The sequence below is a fragment of the Pagrus pagrus genome (assembly GCF_965226575.1).
Source record: "Pagrus pagrus genome assembly, chromosome: 8".
In the NCBI taxonomy this organism is placed as follows: Eukaryota; Metazoa; Chordata; class Actinopteri; order Spariformes; family Sparidae; genus Pagrus; species Pagrus pagrus.
In genome coordinates, this window is record NC_140192.1 from 27,431,734 (window position 1) to 27,453,308 (window position 21,575).

Here is a 21,575-nt window from a genome sequence, read left to right on the forward strand (position 1 = left end):
GCTGACTCCAAGAAATCAAGACAGTGATGGCCATAATGCAGAAATCAAGGCTTCAGAATGGCGCATTTTATCATGGAGAACACTGAATCAGAAAACATGATCTTCGTCTCTTCCCTTCTTTATGTTACAGTATGGTCAAATGTATTGTGAGAAAACAGTCCACAAATTCGATAATTACATTGGATAACAGATTACAAACATGTCTCTGTGTAAACCAGAACACAAACATCAAAAGCAAGACAGATATTCCGACGTCATTCTGCAAAGCCACTGCAAAGGAAAGTGAGGGGGGGATGGGCGGCAGCGACGGAGCCACAAGAGATTTGTGACCTCACAAGTCGGTTAGCCAAGAGCAGTGTTTGTGAGGGGAAGCCGCAGAGAGGACTACTGTAAGGTTTCCATGCAAATACTAATAGATACAGGCAGGCAACCCAGGTATTTGGAGCTGTGTAACAATAACCAGGCTCCCTTTAATTTTATCAGTATTATATTTGGTGCTCTGGGAGTCTAAGAAAAGTGCAAAGTCAGATGTAGATGAGCTTGGGAAGATCTAAAATTACCAGGCATGAATGGAAGGAAGAACAAGGAAGAAGTCAGGGTTTTTCCCTCTTGAGCCCATGTTTCTGTGTGCACTCATTGTGTGTGGCTGCATTTACTTTTTACTATTCTGCACACTCATCCCGAGCTGTTTTCGACCTTTTCTCTAACAATGTTCCCCCTTTTGCTCTCTTTGCCCTGCAGAGGTGATGTCCAATCGGATGGAGGGGATGATGAACTCCTTCACACCGCTGGCTCCGCCGCAGCAGCAGCTGGTCGCCATGGATCAGAACGGTTACAGCACAGACCCGTTCCAACAGGGGCTCACCCCCCCACAGATGCCCGGGGACCACATGAACCCATATGGTGAGCATCCACCAGAAAACACCCACTCCTGCCCTAAAACACACACACACACATGCCTGTCCCTTGATCAACCTCATAGCTCTCCAGTGTGGGACGTGTGTTCAGGCCACACTCGTCTGGTTTAAGCCGTATGAGCAGCTTCTCCTCCCACATGAGATAACACGAGCACACTCATAAACGACTGCGTTTTGAAGTCCATTTTCAAATCTGTTTAATATGGTTTTAACTCCCCGCCTTCAGTTCTGAGACATGTCTTGTTACTGATGATGTTTTCCAATGGTGGTAAAAACATGTGGTCAGTGTGGAGATAAAGTGCAGTCCATGCAGTGATTGAGGGTTGTGTGAGGTCATGAATCAGAGTGAGAAAACAACAAGTCTCTGATTTCTGTGCGATACAGCATAGAATTAAAATGCAAACAAGGAGGAAAGGAGGGGGGAAAAAAATCAGTCAATCAAGTGTTGGTCCACAGGATGTAACTGGAATAACACATTTCTAAGTGATGTCCTCAACAAGCCCCAGAGGGACCATTTCCTGAAGTTCATAACTTCCTTATAATTTGCCTCCATTTAGTTCTTCTCGGTAGTAAGAACCCAAATCCCCAGTCTCATCACTCTCCTTTGGTTTGGGGAAAAGAACAATATTGGCAAGGCATTAAAAGATGTGTCTCAAATCACTGTCCCCATTTTGTGCAACACTATCATTAAGATCCAGAGTGTAATAAAGTTAACTATTCCCTCCAGAGAAATAACATGTTGAGGCTTTATGAAAGGCGGAAACAGTTGCTATTAACCAGATCTTTTAGGAGGATGCCCCTTGTTTACATGCTCCCTCACAGACCGCAATTGTCCCAGCGAGGGCTGCAAAAAGTGAGCTTTGATGATAACCAACAAAACACTTCTCCCAGTTGTGATGACACACAACAGCAATTTCTCAAAGTGACTATTAGTAATTATAATTTCCCAACGCTGCTATAAATCTCAAATGTAAGATTGCATTGATTTCAGAGCGGGGTGTGTTTTTGAATGACGCCTCTGCCACCAAATCCTGACGGCATTTCTCCGTTATCGTCTCTCCACAGGTAATGATTCCGCATTCCATGACATAGACAGCGACACGTCCTTAACCAGCCTCAGTGACTGCTTCATGGCATCATCGGAAGTCTCCATGCAGGCCCGCGTGGGGAACCCCATCGACCGCCTCTACTCCATGCAGAACTCTTACTTTGCGTCATGAAAGAGAAGATTGTGAAAAAAAACGTCAGCACAGAATAAACTGCCCATCTCAACCTGAAGCGCGATGGCCGGGAGTTTCTACACCAACACGGACACGAAAGAAGAAGAAACGGCTCCTGGTTATGTGCTGAAGCTTACTCAAAGATAGTGAAACCACTTGTTGTAGGACAGTGAAGACCTCCTGGGGAAAAAGACTTAAATATTGTTAGAGATTATTCGGTAGGATTGCTTATCTGTCACAGGAGATATTACTCTTTTCTTTGTTCACTTAAAGAAAACAAGTAGATATTGAAGCCACTTATTACACACTCTCAAACCAAATAACACAGTGAATTTATACAGTGCATGATCAATTGTAAACTAAAAACTTTTTGTAAGCCCCCCCTGGTTAAGATGTGGTGTTTGGACTGTTTCTTCTTTACACTACATGGATTTCCATGTTCACCGTTAGCATTTTGATCACTTTCAATAGGTTTAGATATTGTGTTAATAGTAAATAGGTGCAGCATGTCTGCAAGAGTGACTGTACATTTGTGTATGTATGAGAGTTTGTGGTGAGAAAGAATTGTTTAGAGGAGAAAAAAGTGGAGACTTTGTCGGACAGGTAGGATCAGTGAAGTGTAAATACTCTCCCCAGGCAAATTGGATGTGCATGTTAAAAATGGAAAGCATTCTATTTATTTAACTATAACAGGCTCTTGAAGGTGCATATTAAAACTGAAAAGCTTTATTTAAAAAGGAGAGCATTTTTTTTGTTGAGCAATTAGTGAGTTCATGAGTTATCACAACTCATCTGTATGCCTTTTTAATATGAAGATTAACCCTTTTTGTTTCGTTTTTTTCTTCAGCCAAGCTGTAAATGAGCGATGTTGCTATTTATTTCGTACAGAACCATAAACTTTTTGTTGTCATTGTCATATGTGCATTCTCAAAATGTTAAAGTTGCTAATTGACCAAAGTTGACTGGTTTGATGAATAAACAATGTCTTTCTCCTGGTAACATTAAATAAATGCCATTCAGTGATCATTCACATGGTGACATTCAGCTGCGTCAGTGAACAAGCCTTTGACAAGTTTTCTTCTCCCATCACACTTGGAATTTGTTAGCCATGCTAGCCATTAGCTCTACTTTTCTGATGTGTTACAGACAACTCGGAACTCCAAAATTGGTGACCTACATGAAAAAGTACAATGGAGCGCCATTCAAAGTCATAACTCCCACTTGTAAATGGGAAGGGATTGGACATCTGCAGACAACAGTGTTTGTACCAGGCTAGTGAATGTGATTTTTAGCTACATTTCCAAGCTCAAAAGTGCTGTATAATAAAATGTAGGCTATAATTGCATGTGCACTGGCCAAGGAGACATCTATTTGTTATGGTCAGCCAAGTTCTCTATGCACTGTGCACCTGGAACGCAGCATTATGTTCAGTGCTTCAGTAATTAGCAAATATGAATATGCTGATATGCTAAACTAAGATGGTGAACATGGTAAACATCATCCGTGGAACCTTGTTTAGGAAAACTACAGTATTTATGGTGAGAGACGAATATTTTTATTTTTTTTTTGTGCATTGAATTACACATATGATGTCAATTTTAAAGATAATGAAAGTCTGGAAAGTCGTGAACAAGGTAAAGTACCATTTGGTTTTGTGTGACAACGCTCAGTGAACTACACCTCTCGTCTCGCACAATATTGGTCACGTACAACAAAAACATGGCCGTCACCTCAGCACAGAAAAAGTAATTAAAGGAGGTGAAAATCACAACACGACTGGGCCTGATGAGAGCTGCAGCTATGTGAGGGGAGAGTTCTACAAGGCTTCAGTGAGTGTTAAATGTCACTTGTGCGACTTTTGGATGCGTAGCCTTTCCCCAGATACACACATACGTTTTGCAGACATTGGCCCGACGGATAGAATTTAATGTACTTTGGAAAGATGTAGCATGGGGAGCGTTTGCTAATTGGGAAGACGTTGGCAAGATGTCAGCAAATGCTCCCAAAACTACATTTTTCCACTGTAATTCGTGCCAATGTCAAGACGCATGTGTATTATTGGGGTCTAAGTTATGTATTGTATGTCTTAAAGGGCCTACTGCAATGGTTTCATGACCAACTGTGACTTTATTAACTTAGAAAATTATCTTCCAAATTGACAAACATCATATGTGTAATTCATGGCACAATTCAAACAGGATCAAAAAACTCCTGTACATGTATTTTATTCTGAAATAACCTCTCTTCTGAGGGTCTCTGCCGCTCTATAATATAGACCTATAATGAGTATAAAAACCCAGATCTTCTGCATTGTGAGGCCAGTAGAGAGTGCACACCAGAGACTTCTACAGTCCTAGCTAATTCGAATTGGACACTTTACAAATGTTATTGGACCAAATGGATCAAATTCTGATAGTGAAACAATTTCATTTCATGGAGGTTGTGAAGCTCAGACAAATTCAGGACAGCTTCTTGCACAATATAAGCAAATGGGAAAAAAAGTGTTTTGGGCCCCAAGCATTACGTCACCAAACAGTGCAAGCATTGTGTTTACAACGACGCTGAGGCAGAAACATACGAGTAGTGAGGGTGAGGTCGGAGAAGAGTTCAGGTGACATACCAATCCAGCTGCGAGACTAGAGAGCGAACCCCACCTACAACCTCAGGGCTTGTCGGGCGGTTGCTTGGAAGTGCCACCTGGGTGCTCCTTCATCTCTCTGACAGCTCCTCAATGTGGCCAGGCAAGCTTCCACCCACTGTCTGAGTAGTCATGTGACCAGACAGATAAACAGTACATTTATGATTTTCTGTGCTACTATGACTCAATATATTCAGACTCATACTTTTGACAGGGTTTAATAATCTTGGCTGCTATTTCAGAGTAGAGGGAGGACATGAAATTGTCAAATCTGTGAGGATTTAGAGCGTGAGCGCCGTGTGGTGTGTATATATATCTCCACTATCAAGTCTTCAATCTGACAGCCAGGTGTTGGACTTGTTGGCAAGGTTACACTGCCATTTGTCTTCACTTGTCACACCAGTAGGCCAACGTCCCCGGAAACACCGCACAGTGACATCATCTCGGTCTGGAACCTGATTGGATGAAATTGTTCGAGTATGCAAATCAGTGCGAAGTGGATAGAAGCCAACTGGCCTAATAATAGGAGTTTGTCGTTTCTTTTCCTCCATAACTGAAGAAAACATTATCAAGTCGAACAGGAAGCGCTGTCTGTCTGTCTGTCTTCCTGTGTGTGTTCATGTAACTATAAGTCAGACTTATGTGGATCATGAACAGGTTTGCATCAGGTTTCTAGCATGTATGTTGATTAAATTGTGAGAGACTGAGTAAACAGACGTGACAAAGGCTTCCATTTACAGTAAACATGGATGGGGCTGCCAAGCACACATTGTGTTTGCATTGGATACACAGTACAGTACGTTTGAACCTCTCCCTTTTCAGGGCAGGCCAGGTGAGCTCACACAGAGCTGCTGACACCGTGGTGGAAATGTGAGCATAAACCCTCAAAAGCCATAAATTCTCCCACATGATCATTTTGCTACAATATCTTTGTAAAGATTTCTGTTCAATAACTACACAATTACGTCATTATTAGAGCCGCAGAAATAAAGACACGTCACAATAAAACATGTTATTACAAGACTGCAACCACACAGTCCTGACAAACAATGACATTGTTGAAGATGACAAAAAGATCAGGGCCGAGATATGATTTCCTCATGGTGAGACCGCAGATCATCAAGTTGGGTAACACAGGTTAAAACACACTCACAATCAAACAGACCAGTTTTACCACTTATGAACCATTTTTTACCTAAAGTTGAAACCCCCTCCGTCTGTTGATCTTTGCCTCAAGCTTAAAGGAATAACATTAGTTCAGATATGTCTTGTTCCATAATGATGAGAATCGCTGATGAAATTAAAATACTTCATTGATGACTCGTGGACATTTAGGTAAATACGCGGGGAATCACATAGACTGATTAAGACACTGAATAAGACTGTAGGAAATGACTTTATAATTAGTGAGAGTAGAAAGGGTTAAAGGAGAACTACAACTTGCCCAGGATGCATTTTATTGACCATTTCTGCCTCCACATTTTACGTCCTCGTGCCCTCCCTGCTTTTTTTCTTACCTCCTGTCTCCACTTTTCGTCGGTTCAACCCCCAGTCTGCCAAACAGTAAGTGGCAGTGAGTGAATACAACCTGTGTCACTGCTTGTTCTCTGGCACTTGGACGTGAATCGGGCCAATGAAGACACTTTGAGGTTGAGGTAAGTGCGGCCTCGATATGAAAACAGTCGCGCTGAAACCTGAGCTGTGGACACACGCACACACAAACTCACGGAGAGTTAAGAGTCGGCCTTCAGTAAACTGTTCACACATTTACTCTTCTGCCGTTCTGGCACCACATAGGAAATGAGCCCAGTGACAATATTTTCATTAGATAACCAAAATCCTGAAATTTTCCACCTGAGACACAATTGGAGGTTTGTGATTCATTTTCTCTTGTAACCGTGAGCTTCTCCTGCCCGGCCCATGGAAAACATATGGAGCTTGATTTGTTATTCGGGGTAATTTAAAGCAAGATTCTCACCAGCTGCCCCATAAAAGCCCAGCGTGACCAAAGACAGTAGCTGAAGCAACGAGGCTGCATGTCCCACCATCACTTCATTACACTAAATCAGTCAGGGAGTGACTCATTCCAACCATGTGACACTTTTATTTTGACACAGCCATTGTTTTGGATTTACTGTACTTGTAATTGGCATTCCTAAATTGTCATTTCTCAACAGCAGACCAATATTACATTTTTTATTTTAACAAACCAAGCCCAATTAATTGTTGCTATGCCGAGCCAAAGACACTCAGACGTTTGTGGTTTCAGTACAGTCTAGATTTCTTCTCATGATTTCACAGAGTTCACAGGAGTTCACAGCGGGTCCCCAGTGGGAACAGGGGGGAGCTTTTGGGTGTTTTCGTTGGGCATTTTCCATGGTGTGTGGTTAATTGTTAAGAGAGACTTTTAACCAGCGTCTGACACATATTCTTTGAGCCCTGAGGGCTTGTGCATAATCAAATGAGAGACTATGCTGCGGTTTTGACCGAGGTGAGGAGAGGTCGCAGCCAAACATGCAAGCATGTCCTCACAGCAGTGTGTTGCTTTATTGTGTCTGTCACAAAAACACCGCTGGCACAGTATGAGGCACTATTTGCATGCTACAGGTCCAACACAGATGTAGTAACACAGGTTTATTGTTACGTGAGCCCATCAAGTACTGCTGTTTTCATATATTGTAAAAAATATTCAGATCCATTCAATACTTTGTAATAGTCATCACTCAGAGTTAATTAACTTTCCCTGTTCACAAATAATTAAATGATTTATTAGCCATTTATTATGCAATTGTTTATTGTAAAGTTGCAACTGATGTTTATAATAATTTGTAAATAGTTAATATATAACACTGTGTAGTTCATCTATAAACATTATTTGGATTACCATTATAAAGTTGCAGCAGATGATTATAAACATTTACACACTTAGTAAATTATTTAGATAACATTTAACTGTTAACTATCAAATATCAACAAACTATTAACTACTCAAGTTAAACTACCTATAAATGTATCATTTATTAATGGTGGTTATCATCCAGTGTTCTCGATGTATGCTTGTTCAGTGAGAGTATACAAATTCTTATAAAAAAATACAAGAAAGCCACAATTCAAAGGAAGCTTCAGGTGGGATCCATTACCTTCATTCCTCCTGTCTAAGAAAGAAATGACCATTTGAACCTCTCTGAAGACATTTCTGGGACATGTAAACATATTGCTGCAACTGCTTTTTGACCCCCCTCCTCCGTTCCAGTGCTGAGAAAAAGATGGTGTAGGATTCACCTCTCAGTGCCCAGGGGTGCAGATAGAGCCCTGGATAGGGCTCAGTAATCCTCACCACTATTGGAGCCCATCTGTTTTGGTTTTCATTTTTCTGCATTATTAGTGCTTATTGGTACATGGTCTAGGAATTTAGCCAGGGTGTTTGAAGTCAAGGAGGAAGGTGATGCCAGGGGCATTAGTCGAAGGAATGATGACCTTAAGGTCTAACACAAGCCAGCACTCCTAACCTCCAGGAGCCTCTCCCTTGATGTTGGAATCCAAGAGCTGCACTCTCTCCTTCCTCGCCCTGGACTTTGCAATTCACCATTTCTTTTGCCAAATCATAGTCATGAGATTTTCTGATGCGGTGCTAAAAACCTCTAAATATTTATAGTCTGATAATCATTCAGTCAGATCAATAATAAAAATACCACACATGCCATTTGTAATCTTTCAAAATGTATCAGAGAAAAATAAGCGTGACTTTATAAAAAGTCGAAGGGATCACTGGAGTTGAGATGATTTATAAGAGGAAAAAGCAAGAATGTGTGTAGTATATTTTATGACAATTGTTCCCATAGTTTAGATTTTTATCTCCAAAACACCACCTCCAAACCTCATGAGACTGGTTTCCATCCAGATGTTTTGCAAATTTGAACAGAATTTTGAGAAAATGTGCAAAAGAAAAAGTGCAAATTGCAAAATTGTTTACCATCCACCGGCGTATGTTGGTTCAATCTAGATAATCAGTTGTTCTCCAGTTGGAAAACTATTATACTACATTATACCATATTTCTTTGCAGCAGAGGTATATGTTAGCTATGTCAGAACATATTCATTAAAGTGTCCCCATCCCCACTATACAATGTAAAAATGCGAGTTATGAGATTTTATTGTTTCCCTCAACCTTTCCTGTATGACTTTGATGAAAAAAGGGCTATAGTGGCTCTAGAGGAAAAGTCAACGGATCATCAGTCATTAGGATTCATCCTCTGGGGACCATGAATGTCTGTATCAAATTTGATGGAAATCCATTGGAATAGTTCTCAAGATATTTCAGTCTGGACCAACAGAGAGACATTACCATCCCTGAAGCCATGCTAGCCATGCTAGTGGCTAAAACTCATGAAAAACCCTGTAAAAGTAGTCAGGGGATGTTTCTGGATGAGTCCTCGATTCAGAACTTCTAGTAGCAAAGTAATATCAAGGCCCGGAAAGAAATTAAAGTTGAAACAAACATTCTAATTGACCACAAAGTAATTTTGCTTTATAATCAGTGTCTCTGCTGCAGGCCATGCAGTGGTGTAATGCTGCCGATTAGTATCATCATCCTGTCCTTGAACTCTAGCTCAAGCAGAGGATGGTTCAGGCTCACATACACATGTCATTTTGGAGTTTCAGTCATATAATTTGCTGATGGATTGGTTATAGGTTTGTTTTCCACCTCATGGCATGCACAGCTCACTGATACCTGCTTATTTCTGATTAGTCCTCGACTTAAGTTACCTTCTGGCAAACAGACCATACCAGCATTGACTAAGCAAAGTTGTGTTCGTCTGAGCATTGGATGCGCATTTGTCAAAGCACAGCAAAGAATTAAATCTGTCACTGGAGCAGATAAAGGCAGCAATCATGTTAACCACAAGAGTTGCAGGAGAGTGCGCAACGCAGTTCAGGTTACTCAGCAATTTAATCGTGTCAATAAAGATCCCTTTTTATGTGTGTTACTCCTCTTCCGAAAACATGTTTGCATATAAAAAGGAAATTTTATCGGTGTAATCTGAAAGCTTGTTAAATTCACAGTAACTCTGGATGAACTTAAAGAGGAGAGGCAGCAGCCTCCTCAGTGTTGCTGTTCACAGCAGCTCTTGCAAACATGGCCTCTGGATGTGGGATACGCTGCAGGACAAGGTGAGCCCTGAGCCGTATATTCAAGCCCTGGATGTTTCGACAGAACTCACCTGTGAGGCTGATAAATCACTGGAGTGTACACTCAGAGCCGAGCGTGGACAGTAAATCTGAAAGTCAACAGCGGGTGAGGGCTTAACCAAACTGTTAGGAATTCTGTATTTGGCACATTTCCTGTCATGTATGCTCTATTTATTATATACCCTAATGACTCCAGTGAGACTTTCTGGAGGCCATCAACGACTTATAAGACATACATTTGCTCTGAAAATAACGCTTGACCTCTGTCCTTCAGGAGGAAAGTTATAAAAGAAGTCTGTTATATACATTTTGTTTGTTTATATAAATTAGATCCAATTTAGTGATTCCTGAGGATCTTTATAAAACTGTAAATCACAATCTAGTGGGTGCCACACTGGCTATTGCACAGAGATCTTCTAATGACCACTGGGCCACATCTGACCTCCTGCGTGACCCGCTCTAACTTGATAATCAGTGTTTTCAGAAGACAGAGGTCGCGGCTCCTCTGCCCTGACGTGACCTTTTTCATTATAGCAAGAACCAAAATGATGATCAGTTCATCATGACAATTATAATCCATAATGTTACATATGAATATCATTTGTCAGTCGTGTCTTTCTGTCCAACCCCCCTGGAGATGGAGCTAATAGAGCTTTGATTTGGAGCGCATTGATTAGCCTGGTGCTCTCCTCCGGTTAACAGCAGACAGTCTTCCTTTGTGTGTTTCTGACAGTTTTATTATGTGGACTAAAACGGCCCAAATAAACCATGGATGAACAGCCCAGCTTTTCAAAAGGTTAGTAAATTTCACCATATGGATTTTTTTGGTGTCTCTCCCAAATGTCATGGCTTAATTATTAACTGTGGGGCCATTTCGGAGAGAGATTTGCACTTTTACAATATTGTTGTGCCCGGCGAGGTTAAGTGTTGAAAGTGCAAGGAAGGCCATTGTCCTTCTTCTGCGTTTAATGAAGATGGATTTAGAGATGAAATGTTGGGTGTAATAAAGACAGCGTGACCTTTAAGGCCTTGACACAAGCAACAAAACATAACGATAGTTTGAACGGACAAACGAAACACTTCAGGAACAGGTTTGCACTGATTGTGAATTCGACTGAGTGAAGTAACCTGATTTTTTATCAGCAAAATATATTGGTCATTTATTTGCTGTGTGGCGTGGATTCACCAGTATGAATCGAAAAAATCTGTTTTAACATTAAAGATACAAGTACATGAATATGCAAGTCCCTGGACAGATCTCAATGATCTATAAACCGGTCGATGGCCTGATCCAATAGTAACTAATCAGTTGACTGAAGCTTTGCTGGTATTTCTGCACAGATCTGACCTTGAGCTCTGACCTTTAACCTTAAAAAAAGGTCATAGCGCGATTCTCACGTTGACCTGGGACTCTTATGTCTCAGGAAGAGCACCAGACTTTGGAGTTAACTTTCATAGTTGTGAAAGAAGCAACTGTATCACGATGGATGCAATGATCTTGAGCATCACAACCCCTCAAAATGAATCGGTTCACTATCATAATTTGAGACATTCAGTCGAATAACATTTGGAAAGTATAGAAGAGCTGCACAATTAAATCATCTTATCCTCATTCAACTTAGCCGGGCGCCAAACTGGAAGAACAACATGTCCGAGGACGGCAGCACGATTTTCAGTGATCTCAAGATCTTCAATTTTAAAAGAAAGAAGAAAAATTGGACAAAAGACGGCAATTGTAAAACTAAAAAACTGTAAGCGAGCAACACAGAGTATGTGAATGCTAGTACAGCTAGCACAAGCAATAAAACCCAAGACAAAGACATGGATATTAACCCCTTTCTCCAGCCAAAACGTAGCCACAATTTGGCAAGGTACATTATACATTTTAAAAGTTGACTTTACTTTTAAAAGGTCAGGATACCAATTACCTCAGAATTACCAAGTAAAGTAGACTGTTACATTTACGCTGTACAAGCTAAAACATTTTAACAACGTAAAATTATTAGTCTACTTTACTATGTCATTCTGAGATAAATCGGTGTCCTTGATTTTTTAAAATTAAGATCACTGACTGATTTTACAGTGTAAAGTTTAGTTTATATATACAGCAAGTCTTTTTTCTTCTGCCGTAAAGTAACAAAAATACTTTTTTCCCTGGTCTTTTATGAAGGATATCTGATATACTTCAATAAAGACCAGAAAATCACAAGTATTGGCACTTTTATAGAATTGGTTTATTTTCATTTATGACGAAAGTTGAAGACTGCATTTAATCCAATCAAACAGAACCGTCCCGTATTAAGAATGTATCACCCTTGAATGGTATCAAAGCTCATCTATCTGAATGCGTATCGGATCATCTTGTAAGGGAAAGATGCACACCCCTAATACTTGCTGTCCTGTGGGATCTTCATTGAATGCTGTAATTGTCCAGTGAGAGTATTTTCCCCCTCTTCAATAGATCCAGATTATGAGCTCTATATCAAGATTATAACCAGTCACGAACACCAAAGGTCGCGACCTCCCAGTGTGGCCGTTATGAGTAAATATTGATTACACTACAGTCAGTCAGCTAAGTGGAGCCACCCGAGCAGAACACAGCCATGTACTGTGGTGTTTTTTGAAAGGAGTAATATCTGGCCTAATCCCAGCCTCAGCCCTGCCCTCGCCCCAGCCGGTGCACTTCTCTCTGCTGTGCATATCAGCATGTGCGGCTCTGCGCCAGGCTCGGGTTTCTCAGAGCTCCTGCTTGGTGCAGGCAGACCTTCGCGGCGGTGCGTCTGAATAGGCTCCTGAAACTTTGAGTCCTCCAGCTCCGGCTTCCTCGAGGCACCGACTGGCTGACTCCCAAGATGGTACGGCAGTATCTGAGTTCACATGTTCTCCACCCCCACCTCCATACATGTCATCAGATTCGCTGTGCCCGCCTCAATGAAAGCTCTCTGTTGACTTCCTCTGCTGACAAGCGAGACGTGACCAGCTCCATGGCGTTGAGCGCTAACCACTGAGCAGGAGCCTTGAAATCGAATAAGTAAAACTCTGTTATGAAATACTTTACGTTGCCAAATTCATGATGTGGCTTTCTGTATTAAAAAGGCTCTTTTTGAGAGCAGCCAGGGATGTTTGATTCATGTGCGACAGTGATCCTCGTATGATTTAATGAGTGTTTTTCAAGGAATAGTTTGACATTTTGGACAAATACGCTTGTTTGCTTTCTTTCTGAGATTTTCGGAGAAGATTGATACCACTCTTAAATCTTAATAGTAAATATAAAGGCTACCACTAGCAGCCAGCTAGCCTAAGCATAAGATCCATGTGTTGGTCTATTCCTTGGCCAAGAGCAGGAGCTTGAAATCTTGTCGTCACTGTGAGGTTGCCAGACAATGAGCAGAAGCTTCAGTCACTGGTAGGCCGATTTTGTTACCTTTGGACATGGCAAAGGTGAGCTGCTCTGCAACTAGCTTAGCACTTTGTGCTAAGCTAGTTGCACAAAGTGCAAAGTGACATGCTGCTAGTAGCATTATATACAAAGGGGCAATTTTTCAGATATGGCCAGAACTTTAGCTTAAAACATTCAAAAAATGAACAATTATCAACACAGTGTGAAGAAACAACAGTATTGATGTTTTGTCAAAGACGTCTATGTACTGTGTCACAGAGATTTTTACTGAAGTTAGCATGCTAACAAGCTAGCTCCAGCCTGTCATGTCTCGTTCAACCAGTTAGTACCTCAAGGGGAGATGGGGCATAACGTGTTGTGTTTTGTGTGTCTTTATGGTAAATAAAAGGCTACCTAGCAGCCAGTTAGCACAGCTTAGCATAGTATGTGTTTGTTTGTTTCTTGGCCAAGAGCTGAAATTTTGTCGTCACCGTGAGGTTGCCAGATAAACAGCATCGACTTTAACTTTCAGACATGGCCGAGCTAGTTGTGTCCCCTTTTTTTCCAGTCTTTATGCTAAGCTAAGCTAGCTGTTGGTTGCATTATATTTAATGGATAGACATGATAGTGGTATCGATCTTCTCATCAAACTCTGGAAAAGAATGCGAACAAGCGCAATTGCCAAAATGTCAAACTATTGCCCCAAGTTGTTGATCTGAGTGTCCTGGCATACATGATGATAAAATGTTTTCATTATTTATATGAATCCCAACAGGAAGAGAGGATTTCAAGCCATGCAGCAGTGGTGTCAACCTTCAGATTGACAGATCAGACTGATTTTCTTCTTCGGGTGTTTTGGAACTGGAGGCTCAGGTGGAGGCAGCAAGCCCCGACAGAGAGCTGCCATTGCGCAGAGCAGAAACCTACCCACAAACCCTTGCCTGTGGCTGGCCCTTTGAAGATACATGCCTCTTCTTGACATTTCTTGTCAACTTGCCTTGGGAAGATTGGATCCCGTCCTCCTGGTCCACAGTTTGTGTTCAAACTGTCTGGGATGATGCAGGAGATATAAACCACTTCAATGGAGATAAGCAGTCATTAATCTTCAAAGTCATTACCGCTCCATAAAAAATGTTTCTGTCTGACGTCTGGAGGTGAGCTTCAAAGTGAGATGATGCACAATCCATAGTGAAAAATAAACATGATGCAATGCAAAACACTGCTAATATCTTATTTATCCCCGCCTTTGACACCTCTCTTGTACCCTGCATGCCTGAACAAACAGATACACACCAGAGCTGACGGCGAACATGGCATATTTGTGTCACTCTAGCAATTGGAACAGAACAACATTAATAGACCATGCGGGTTGTAATGCAATTAAAACATAAATATGCAAAGTACACAGGGGTTGCCGCCGCTGTGCTGTATCTGCAGAGACAGGTGCCAGCCATCTTTAGTGTTTACGACAAAGATCCTCCAGCAAATGGCATCACGGTGATCAGACCGGATTAATACGTGATGTCTGGGAGGTCGGATTTCAGCACGACTTCAGCTGAAAACAAACTAAAACGGTTAATGATCTCAGCAGCAGGAGGCCTGCTTCCAAACGATAAAGTAATCTGATATAGAGAAGAACTTATAGATCATTAAGTTTATTGCAAACTCTTACTACTGAGCAGTTTTGTCCTGTTTTTATACTGTCTTACAGATCAGATGAGTTAATGATTATTGTCTGTCCTCCTGTTATATTTCTTTGATATGCAACGAGGTGTAAAAAACATCCTGCATGTCTGAACAGAAAGCTTTTGTTGCTCCGAGGCAACTGCATGTTCCAGATAGTGGGAGCTGACAGAGTCCTGTCTGCTGAGCGGGTTCTGGCCTCCTGACACGTCCTTGGGAAGCATTTATTTTCTCTTTCATCACTTTCATTCTCGTGTTCAATTTGACTGATTGAGCAGACCAGTTGCCGCCTGGCAATTTCTACAGATGTACACAAATTGTCAGTCACGAAGTGGCTGTTCGATAATATAGCCTTTACAGCCTATGCCCAAGGACCCGTAGGCCATTACAGGGCCATTACTAGTGAAATCCTTGTCTGGACAAGTGGAGGGAAACTAATGTGTTACTGTGACGAAAGGTTCTCATTGTGAGGGCTGCAGCGAGAGCCGATCAGGGGAGATAGGATCAATTAAGCTAGTAGCAGTGAGTGTAGAAAGCAGCAGTTCGCCTCATTAAAAAAATAGAAAGTTGTTTTGTAGGTGTGTGCCAATTGGTTCACTCTCACATTTATGCAGCAGATTGTGTCGACAGCTGTATTTGTTCACATTTGTCGCAAAAATCTGAATCCGCAGAAACATTTGCACTGCTAATGAACATCTCCCGACTCGTAGATTTGTTTGACGTGCTTTAGATGTTAGCGTCTATGATGAATGTTTTGAAGAATACAGATTGACTCAGTAGCTTGTAAGCATTAAAATTTAGTGAAGAAACATTCAGCCTAAGGTTGACAGCTGCTGACAGCTAGAACCAATTGTGATTTAAGTCATTGCGATGAAGTTAAAAAAATTAAATAACTGCATAATTCTTGCTGTACAGATTTTGCAAATTGGTGCTGAATTAATGTACAGTAGACAGTTTTTCATCGTAAAAATTGGCCGTCTAGACAACTTCATTGCCTCCGCTGTTTCTGACAAGCTTAATTCTACAGTTCCACATCTGTCTTTATTTTCCTATGGGGTTTTAACTGTCTATCACAATGTGGTTTCCAAAATTTGCTGGGTGTTTCTCAATGTACCCACACAAATCCTTCCAACTCCGATTAGAAATGTACTTTCATATGTTTTTCTGCGGTTAACCATATATACTGCAGCCTTTCTTCCAGATATTTTTTCAGTAAATATCTAAATACACAAATATGCGTCAGTTGTTTTTGTGCCATAAATTACACTGACAGGAAACCAGTGATGAGCTTATCATCAACTAATAATGGAATTACTTTAAAGCTTTAAAACGCAGCCTGTTTCCAATCCGGCACAATCAGAGTTGATAAAAATGGACAACACAGCCTTCAAGCTAAATGACCATGACATTAAAGTGTGTTGGCGTTCACTCCTCTGTGTAGTGAAGCAAAAATGTTTGGTTCGAGGAGGGGTGTAGGGGTTTGTGTCTTGGATTAATTAAGCTGAGGAACTCCCAGTTTGGGGAGCTTAGCATGTGCAGGGTGATGTTTTCTTCTGAGTCTTTTCCACAGGGATAGGTTTGCACTCATCTTTGATAGTTAACCCCATGTGACCCTTCCCTAGAGCCAGTCCCACTCCCACCTCACTGCTCCTGCTTCTCATTAGAGCATGTCCACTAGTCTGACTGGGTCTAAGTAGGCCGCCACCCAGACCACTGACGCACCTCCAAAAAACATAAAATACTCTGTGTGTGTGTGTGCAGAGCCACTGTATGACTGTGTTTATCGGTGATTAAGATGTCAGCATTTGACTCTGATAGAAATCTCAATTTACTGTCGGTAACACTATATAATGACATCAATAATAAATGGATGGAATAAACTGTAGTTAATAGTCATGTCCACTGTTAACAATAAAACAATAAAATGCTTTTTAAAGCATTTATTAAGCAATTGTTAAGGTTTATCAGCTTTAAAATAGCCATCCAAATAATGTTATTAGATGAAAAACACAGTATTTATTAACGAGATACCAAGTTTTATAAACATCACTTAAAACTTTGCAATAATCAATTGTGTGATAAATGGTTTATAATGCATTCCATTGTGTCAACAGTGGCATAACAATTAACTAAAGTTGAATTAACTATTTATTTGCCATTTATTAATGATGATTAACAAACTATAATTACCTTATTGTATGAATTAGTTTAAATAAACCCTTTACTTTTGCATGCAGCAGCTTTAGAATGCTGAGTTCATATTTTACTGCTTTTGTACAAAAAATATCCATTTGTCAAATAGTTGAACTCAAGCAGAACAGCACTGAAGAGATTCAAATGGCATTGATTTTGACATTACATTAAATATCACATGTATAGACAAGGGTTATGTATCAGATTTTCATTATATGATCATTGTGGCCAAAAGAATGCACGATAATGATAGTATTGCAATATCGACAGACAATCGGAAGAAAAGAAAAAAAAAAAAAAAAAAAATGGCATCCGTCAAATTCTTCTTTCACAGTAGACCTATTCAACCAGCGGCCCTTTAACAACCTCATTCTGGCCCTTTGATCATTTTCTTGGTAGGTTAATTAGCCCATTTGTCAGTTATGCCTGTTGCCAAGCACAAAAATTCTTGTTATTTCATTAAAGAGTTTTAACCCAGACCGTTTTAGCAAGGGGAATTTACCAGAATTACCTCTAAGGTTAAAAAGGTGAATGTTTTGGCCTGTACTTTTGTATATAGTTTATTTTATATTCCAAGCTTCACAGATCAGCCATAGGGGAAAGTAAAAGTCTGGCCCCTTGGCACTTCACTCTTTTTTTTCAAATCTGGCCCCTCTAAAAAACATGTAGTCGAATAGGCTTGTTTTACGCAATTCAAAAAAATCTCCCACACTGGCTAGCAAACTTTTGGGGGGTTGTTGGTAGAGTGTCTCACTTTTTTCTGCGTTATGACGAGTGGCACCCCGTGCCAAGGTGCATTACCGCCGCCTACTATGACGACCCAAGAACAGAAAGAAAGGAAAGTGATTTAAGGGGCACTGGATTATTCACACAATATCATTATTATTAGATGTGTATTATTAACATGATATCAATTCATTTTTAAACATTGTGGTTATCATCAACACCCGTATATCGTGAAGCCGCTAGTACACACAAACATGTAGAGTCCACATATGTGTGTAATGTGATTCAAGAGGTTTTGTTTTCAAACCACCAAATATATTAAACAGATAAGTTCATCTAAATGTCAGTAACATAACAACCATCAATAATAAAGGGTAGATTTAGAGGTAATTAAACTTTAGCTAAGAGTTATTCGACTGTTAGCAAACAATGAAATGCTTTGTTAAACAACTGTTTATTGTAAAGTTACAACTGGTGTTTATAATACTTAATTCTTTGTAAATAGTTAATAAATCTGTGTAGTTCATCTATAAGTATTATTTGAATGGCCTTTATAATTCTGCAACTGATGTTCATAAACCTTTACAATTGCTTAACAAATGGTTTATAAAGCATGTCATTGTTTGTTAACAGTCAAATAACTATAAACTTTCAGTCAAAGAACTATAAATGTACCATTTACTAATGGTGGTTATTATAAAGTGTTACCAAAATGTCTTTCATCTACGAAGAAAAAAAGAATCAATATTAGCTGATCGCGCCACATGAGATAAGCTGTTTTGATGAACATTTTTTACAGCAGAGGCGACAGGGTTGAAATTGCAGCTGAGTCATTACCCTGTATCATTGCTATCTCGCTGTATGATGAGACGTGAATTTGTCTGACCTCCCCGGGGCAGCACAAAGGACTGAATTCAAAGCGGGGCACCCAGGGGCCAAGCTGGCGGCGGGCCCAGCTGAGGAGCACCAGCCAGCCACCACCTGCATACTGCTGCTCGCCCGGTCTCCCTGGATATGAACCCCCGCCCTCCCCTCTCTCCCCCTGCCTCCACCACCCCCCTCTCCTGCTCCGACTAGCCTCATCTGCATCCCAGTCATATCCTACTCCCACTCCTTATATCTGCCCAGTCCATCTGATCTGTCCATCACGCAGCCTAAATTCTATGTGACAGCAACACTATGGCCTCAGCTGTGAACACTCCTTTCATCCTGTCACCGAGCTGATCTTCAGATCGCGCAGTGACAATGATGCGTGCCATCTTTTATCTCCTCTCGGCTTGTAATTTAAACATTCGAGAGTTTTGTTGCACGTGTCACATTTTAATAGAAATTAGGATTTGGTGTTGGTGGCTAATTTTGCTATTTTATTTTATTTCTGTTCATCACAGTTACATTTTTACAGGTTAAAATGCATGTTTTTTAACATGTGCATGTCATTTTGCACAGTCACTGTCAATACGTATCTTGCACATTGTATAAAATACAAATTGACATGTATAAATGCATATAAAGAACATAATCTCTCCACACTATGACACATATTTATATAGGAATTAATCTGTATTTCTTTGCACCATGTGCGCAGCTCACAGCACACAGAACAGTTGTGCACAGACTTCAGTGTACACTTTTATGGTTTCAGCAATGGTGTTTTTAATATACTGTACACACAATTACTTTCTGTTCACAAACTTTCTATTGTACAGTACAGTCCTGAACATTTTTATTCTTATTCTTTATGTTATCCTTCTTTACATTATTGGTTCAGTTTTTTTGCTGTCCTCATTTCTAGCTGTATGTCTAGTAGTTCTGTGTACGTGAGCAGTAAGCCATTTCTGATTCGGATCTGATCTGATCGTCTTCCAACACCAACACCAACCCTGCCCCTTTTTCTTTTAGCCTGATAAAACTTGAAAGAGTAGAAATGTCAGCGCGCTTAAAACTGTTCCAAAAAATTCATCATGGCGACTTAGTCATGCTTGTCAAAACAGCAATTATCGCATTAAGCTCAAGTACGCACATTTGCATCCCCAAGTTGTGTAATGAAGGCGGTTTGTCTGATCGGTCGTCCAAGAAATAAACAAACTCATCCCAGGATTTCATTTAACAAGTAAGGTGCTTCATGAAAGACTGACAGGTTGTGTGACAAAGTGAAGGTTGACACTTAGTTCAGCTGCAGATTCTGTGCAAGTGCTTGAAAGATATCCAAACTGAGAGTTATCAATAAGGGTGTGATTATTTGCTTCTTATATTAACCTTCCATGTGTTCAGCCTCCACACGGCTCAAGTGTTTCTCTCTGGCTCAACAGTCTCAAGTGTGTTTCTCTCTTAGTTCAATACTGCCCCCTGGAAAATAGTTTGTGTACTGCAGCCAATAAAGCTGGATCATGGTGTAAAAAGATGGCAGCCCCCTGGACCGATCATTTAGTCCTCCCATCTGCCTCCAATGAAGTTCTGGACCGGCAATGGTAACACTTTAATTTGGGACATTCTGACAATAATATCAAGATGTCTGTTAGACCACACATGTAAAGCCAGAATTAAACTAACCACGTGTCCATTGTGGAGATTATTTTTAATAACTGTGAGGATGATATCACTGTGATTAGCATTCTTGCTAATCACAAAGCCTCTCTTCATCCGCTCTGTTTTTTCTGTCGGAGTCAACTGCAGTTGAAATTCTCACCTTTATTATTATCACTGTTTGCAATTCATTTCCCGTCAAACTCAGATGTCACAACCCACATGACCCCTGCCCTTGAGAAAAAAACAATATCAAAACAGTGAGCTGGGAGGACAACTGAGCCAGACAGGGAACACTGGGATGCCAGTGCCCAGACAATAAGAGAGCCAAACGGAGGATGGTAGAAATTCTCCTCCCAGCTGTAGACCTTGTCGGATCCCTATCCCGAATTCCTGAGCTGTCTGGAGGAGCCCTCGGGGCTGGCAGAATGGCAGGGTGCGTTGTGGGAGTCTGTCCTGTTTCTGTAAGCCCAGGCAGGGGGTCGGAGGAGGGGGGTGTTTGATAACGCTGCATTTTTGACCCCCTCACGCTCCCGCTGTCTCTGCCACAGCGTCTGATTCACGTGGAGGAATCGGCAGCCATTTAGACCCGTCTCTTAGATTCATGCCAAGACTAATTCACAGGCTTGTTGTGGGCGACAGAGTTTGACACCGTGCATCAGCTTCCAAGGTGGACTAATGGGAGAGTTCAGCGAAGGTTAAAGGGTTAGTGTGCTTTACTACTGCTCTAACCTTGATCACCAAAGTAATTATGGAGGGAGGGACTGAGAACACGCCTGAGGCTGTGTGTGCGTGTGTGTGTGTGTGTGTGTGTAAATGTTTATATGCGTGGATGGCGTAGGTGTGTGCACATATTTGCTGTCAGAACACAAGCAACACCCAGACACACTACTTAAACGGCCAATTTGTAAGATATGTCCAGAATTTTAGTTTGAAACATTTAAAGAATGAACCAACATTATCAACAGAGTGTGTGTTGCCAAGATGTCTACTGAAGTTAGCATGCTAACCAACTAGCCCATCCTGTCTCATAATATCACTTTGTACCTCAAGAGGTGAAAGCCTGACAGCCCCCGTAGTTTCAGCCAGCAGATGTAAAAGCAGTG

At 40.9% G+C, this 21,575-nt stretch overlaps 1 protein-coding gene across 2 annotated transcripts in view; it reads left to right on the forward strand.

Annotated features, from left to right (window-relative positions):
* The window catches only part of lmx1bb (LIM homeobox transcription factor 1, beta b), a 51,914-nt gene extending 48,773 nt beyond the window's left edge, over positions 1–3,141 (forward strand). For both annotated transcript variants that reach the window (XM_084361027.1, XM_084361028.1), the window contains 2 exons: positions 742–903; positions 1,983–3,141. In XM_084361027.1, coding sequence (XP_084217153.1) covers positions 742–903; positions 1,983–2,137 — 317 coding nt within the window. In that variant the 3' untranslated portion in view covers positions 2,138–3,141. The remainder of the gene's footprint in view (positions 1–741; positions 904–1,982) is intronic.
* Positions 3,142–21,575: the final 18,434 nt, after the last annotated feature.